The sequence below is a fragment of the Balaenoptera borealis genome (genome assembly GCF_965194805.1).
Source record: "Balaenoptera borealis genome assembly, chromosome: 21".
Lineage (NCBI taxonomy): Eukaryota > Metazoa > Chordata > Mammalia > Artiodactyla > Balaenopteridae > Balaenoptera > Balaenoptera borealis.
Genome location: NC_138880.1, coordinates 27,995,099 through 28,001,098, shown reverse-complemented (window position 1 = coordinate 28,001,098; position 6,000 = coordinate 27,995,099). Strand labels below are relative to the sequence as shown.

General features: G+C 38.6%; 1 protein-coding gene across 1 annotated transcript in view; it reads left to right on the top strand.

The window, feature by feature from the left end:
• The window catches only part of CSMD1 (CUB and Sushi multiple domains 1), a 1,790,960-nt gene that overhangs the window by 1,662,424 nt on the left and 122,536 nt on the right, over window positions 1-6,000 (top strand). The window contains exon 44 of the mRNA XM_082374695.1: window positions 753-947. Coding sequence (XP_082230821.1) covers window positions 753-947 — 195 coding nt within the window. The remainder of the gene's footprint in view (window positions 1-752; window positions 948-6,000) is intronic.

Sequence of the window (6,000 nt, the reverse complement as noted above, 5' to 3'; positions counted from 1 at the left end):
ACTGGAATACAATTGGTGAATACATTTAATGATAATATTTAGAGATTCTGTTTTTTCATTTTATATTAATGATCTGTTTCATTAAACAATCATCAGGTCACAATAGGAGACCAGCCGTGGCGTATGTTTGCCGTATAGTTGTTGCGATGCAGGATTTCTCTGTCTCAATTACAAATACTCTGTCCTGTTGTCACACCCTGTTTCAGACCAGTGGTCAAACCATGTGACCTAATTTATGCTCTACTCCTAAGGGCTTAGTTAATGAGAGCATTGTGCTAATTAGGCCAAGTTCATTGTATAGCCCTCTCTGGATGCATTAAAGCCATTCTGTTGTACAACCTTAAATCCCAAGCATCTATTTCTCTTTTCTTTCTCTCTTTCTTCCTTCCTTCCTTCTTCCCTCCCTCCCTCCCTCTCTCTCTCTTTCTTTCTTTTTCTTTCCTCCTTCCTTCCTTCCTTCCTTCCTCCCTCTCTCCCTCCCTCCCTCTCTCTCTTTCTTTCTTTCTTCCTTTCCTTCCTTCCTTCCTTCCTTCTTTCCTTTTCTTTTTTTTTTAGTAGCCATGGGCAAAGGGGAATGAACATAGACACATCAGTCAAAGAAGAAAAATCTGCTACATAATTTCTGTAGAAATATTGGTTACATTTAACACAGCATTTTTATAAATTAAGAACTGAAAATGACACCATTTCATTAAACAGACCACACATGAATACCGATCTTGATTCAGAAACAGTTTGCGCACTCACTTAAGCCGCATGCGTGTTTAATACATTCCCACGCTGCGTGTCCTGGAGACAGAATCTTCAAGCATATGCTGTGCTGGCTCCTTCAGGAGACTCCGTGAAGTACCAGTGCCACCCTGGGTACACGCTGTCCGGGACGGACACGCTGACCTGTGTGCTCGGCGCCCAACTGCAGTTTGAAGGCTCTCCCCCGACGTGTGAAGGTATGAAGTTTATACTACAAATATGCTTGTTCAACACGGAACACGGTGTGACTTGTATTGGTCTGAACTTCCTTGTATGTGTCTGAATTTCTTTGTATGCATCTGGATTTGTCTCTATCTGTGTTATGATTCCATTGCAATTAAAATCACCCGCTAACAGAAATATCTTACCCTTGCTTTTAGTTAGCTCCACAAAATAAATCAAACCTACATCAAATAAGAAGTCTTGCTGTTTCCCAACAGTTTGTCAGGAAAATTTTCATACATATGGCAAAGCTGAAATAATTTAAAAATAATACCCATTGCCTAAGTTCCACCATTAATATTTACTACATATCCTTTGTCACGTTTCTCTTATCTGTCTATCCATCCATTAATCTATCTATATTTTTGATACATTCAAGGCAAATTGCAAGCATCACTACATTTCCCTCTGAATTCTTTAGCATGCAGAAAATTATATAGTGTTTACTATTTTTTTTCTGTAAAATGTATAGATATTGAAATGCACATATGTTGCATACAATAAATGCACACATTTCATATTTTTACGGCTTTAAATTGCATAGACCATATGCAATAACAGATAATATATAATAGCAGAACAAAATATGAGGTTGAATCTATTGATTCAATTGATTTGAATATCATTAGATCATTTAAAATACATTACTTAAAGGCACCACTTTTAAACACTATTGGAAGAAAAAAAGATTTGGAAGAGGCGTAAATAAGCTAAAATGTCTCAGTATAAGTCAGAAGTATGACTGGTTGCCTGTCAAAGAGCTTTCCAAGATAGATTTTATTTTGTAACTTCAAAATCACAGTCACGTTTATTTCCTTTAAAGAATGGAACTCTCCCCTTTCAGGGAATTTGAATATTATCATTCATTAGGGATAGTGAAACATTTAAAAGGGCCAACATTTAGGAAGAGAAGACCCAGAGTCTAGATTTGATTATCAAGTGACCTTGGTTACTAATCTTCTGAGCATCATGTGTAATGAGGATCATTTATCTGCATCATTTATGGGATTGGTGTAAAGATGAAGTGAATATTAAATTAATTCTAAGCGATTTGTAATGTTAATTATCTACCCTATAAAAGGCAATTTTCTTTGCATTGCAATAGTATTGATTTTGCAAGTGCTCAGGCCCATGAATTGATTCTTCCAGAATATCTGGTAACTTTGTGCATTTTCATTACTAATGAGGCAGAATTTCAGTCACTCTTATAGAGGGAAACGATTTTCAACACCTGAAGAAAATCTGGAATGAATTATTATTAAATAACCAAAGTAACTTAGGTTGTTTCTGAGAAAAAAGTACTTTGGAATTGCACCCACGTGCGAGCCAGTGCGAGCCAGTGGGCCTGCAGGAGGGGGCCCCCCGCCCTTTGCCTCTTGCTTTAAACACTTGCGGGACCCTCGTGGTTGCGGTGCCGCTGAAACCCTGCCTCTAGCTGCCTCTGTTAGAAGCAGGGGGTCGCATGGGGCGCTAAGTCAGGACACTGATGTCATTTTTTTCCTGGAAAAACCAGTGTGTCAGGACCACGTTACCTCAGCGACAGTGATCTCCAGAGGATTCTTTTCTCAAGGTGGTAGAGGGGGTGGGTATAAAAGTTTCATCTTTTGCCATTTTATATAAAAATTAACTGAGGTAAATCTTTACATGTTGAAGGCAGATTTTAATCCCACCAAACACAGCCTTAAATTTCTCAGAATAGGTGACTTTCAGCAAGGGTGGTCTTAGCTGATTAATGAAGAAAGGCAGAAATGTTTATTTAACATGCTACTTTAAAAATAGGGAACATGCCTCCATTCTGTTGTCTCTCCCCAAGATTAACCTGGTTTTCACTTAAATGAAATTGATTCATGACAATCCAGGAGCAGAGTAAATCAACACAACAGGGGCATCATTCTCTACATTACTTCCGCTCTCACACGTTTGCAGGCAGTGTCCAGCTAACAAGACAGGCGCCCTGTACTCAGCCCAGAGGTCCCCAGGCCCTACTGAACTCATAGGAATTACTATGTAGGATGACCTAGTTCTCTCCTGTTTCAGTTCAAGAGTAAATTTGTTTAGAATGAACTGAGTTATCTTAGCTGTCATTCCCTAAACGCCTCATTATTTAAGAAAGGAAATAGGGACTCGGATGTCTTCTATCAAATACTTAAACACTTAAGCACTTAATTATTATTTTTCTTCCAGTACTTTTCTATTATTTGATTGGGCTCAAGTGGGGGCCAATTCCCCAATAAATTCTTGATGAAAAATTGTACTAGTTATGAGTCCTACTTCTTCAAATGTCATAACCACACTTTTAGAAGTTCTGCTTTGAAAATTATCACCACTTTAGGGTGGTTGATTGTTCCTTGGGAACAATGGGAGTAAATTGTTCTGAAAGTTCACACTTTTTACAGATAAATATTACCTTGTTGGATACTTAGCCTCATTTAAAAAAAAAAAAAATGAATGAGGGTCTGGAATGTTTTTCAACACCACCAAGCAATTCTCGCATTTTCTTTAGACACCAGCTGAGTGTCCCACAGTTTAACTCAATTCAAAGACACTCCCAACCCTCAGGAAATTCCAAGGGTTTGGGGAGCTCTGTGCCAGGAACCTGGGACAGAGGCCAAGTATAGCACAGAAAGCTATCACGAAAGTGACTCTTCTCAAGTTAAAAAAAGAGAGAAGCATTTCAAAAAGTGAAGAGAAGCAGTAAGAAAGGTTTGGAAGTGTGAAAGGACATAGGGCATCCAAGAAAGAGGAGGTGACCCCCAGCAGCTTGTTGTTAGGGTGTGTTTGAGGAAATGGCATTAAGTGGGCTGGAAAACTAAAGGACGCCAGATTGTAAAAGGGCTTCAGTGTCAGGTGGCTTCATCCCATAAACAATGGAAATCCATCAATGGTTATTGTTTTTAAAAATTAGAAACATGCATTATCAATGAACACTGAAGACCATCAGTGACCTTCAAAGAGTGGCCATTCCTTGGGAAGCATAAGTGTGACAGTAACACGTCTCCAGGCCTCCGGGTGACAGAGTTCTCCGTATCACAATTCTTTCATACCTAGATGTGCTCTTAAGAGTTAATCTTATTTATAAATCCTAATGTTTGAGTCCATTACTTTTGCTGAAGCCCTGCAAGGTGCTTTGGGTTTTAAGGCTCACACTGGATTTTTCTCCAAAAGTAAGCTCAAGGAGCAACTGCGCAGAGGGAGGGGACGCAAAGCTCAGGCCGATGTCTCAGCAGCATGTTCCTTCAGAGGCGTCTTTGCCAGGACCCTGACGCAGATGCTTCCCAGGGGTGGGAAGCCTCCGATAGCCCCCGTGGGAAACAGGGTGTTTTTAGCACGGAGGGCTCGGCTTAGGGGAGCCTACGGTCTCTGAAACCTTCCCGCTGTCAATGGCTGTTGCTCCTAGCAACAGTTTCCAGAGGAAGGGAAGGGATGGGCACGTGGGAGGGAGCGTGAGAAACACAGGAGTGTAGGCACCTCCGTTCACCTGGAGACAGACTCAGTGCATCTTCCAAACAGTATGTGTGTCTGAAAGAAATACTGTGAAGGGTCGTAAAAAGAAATGAAGCAAATAATCTCACTGATGTTTTCATTTTATCTTCTCTAAAAAACAGAAACAGGGAATCAGAATAGCTGTGTTTAAGAATCTGCATCTCATCTCTAATCACGCCCTGGGTTGTGCTCTCAGCTCTCCAGGTGCATTTCAGCAGGTGGATGGTTTTCTGTTTCCAGGTGGTCTGCTGTCCCAGTGTTGTCTAATAGCTATAGTTGTGGTGATGAAATCGCAAGACAGAGATGCAGGTTAACTACTTCTCCCGTGTATTAACACACAATGACATGTGCTCTGTAGCATCTTCACGTCAGGAACAGGCAGGCATGTGGTCAGACGTTGTAGCACTGTCTGCCCACATAGTGCTTTAGATTGAAGAAAAACATTTGCATGTTTTTGATCTGATTATAACCCTGAGGAGGAGCTTTATTGCTGTCTAGTTACAGCCAACCTCTGGCTCTTATTGTAAATTCAAAACAAGTCCCAGGAGATCCTAAAACCCCAGGCCCTGCACACATGCAGACAGAAAAAACTCTAATTTTATTTTATTAACATCAACACGTTCATTTCTGAAAGGCCATAGTATATTTTACAGAGTGATCTTACCATCAACACAGAAGAAGATACTTTTTAAACTAAGTTGTTTGGTCTATGTGTTTTGGTTTAAATTATTTTTTATATTACTTGCCATTAATTAACACTGTAAGTATACTTTAAAATCTACCCAAAATACACATTTATTAAAAAGGTTCTATGAAATGTTTCATCCTCGGTGATTTTATCCCTAAGCATTTTCTAAATTTTAAGATACATCTCAATTGGAATACTAAGTTAAATGAAAGAAAGGGGGGAAGATACTTTTTTTAACCATTACTTGAATCAAAACATATAAGCTTTCTCATCTGTTTGGGTTTTGAAATGTATTCATAAATAATACACATTTCATTAATTAAAAGGAGATAACTCAACAAATAAGACACACTTCCATTGATAGAAGCTCTTTTCCATTGAGGAAAAGCAGATCATTTAACTTTTTAAACATTTTGTAAATAGTTTTGGTACGTCTTTGTTTATTGTTGAACCATCACCAATAAGAGAAATAATTTTCTCTTAATAATTCTGTTGACAAACTGTTTCTGGAGGATACTTAAATTAGCAATGAGAGAAATGACTGATTAAGAGACTTTGGTGATTTTCTTTTGCATTCATACCTACACAGATTAGTTTTATTGTGATTAACTTGGAGTAGTTGAATAATGAAAAACAGTGAGAGGGAAAATTGTGTCAAGGTGTCCATATTATCTTAATGATTCATTCATGATAAATTAACCCATTAGAAATCACTCCCACTTTAGACATTAGAAACCCAGGTGTCCCATATGGCTCATCTCTTATCAGTCCCAAGCAATCCCATCAAATGTTTAAAATTTACTGTTCTAAATATAATTAAAAGTATAATCAAAGGCAGAAATAAATATAATTTTATT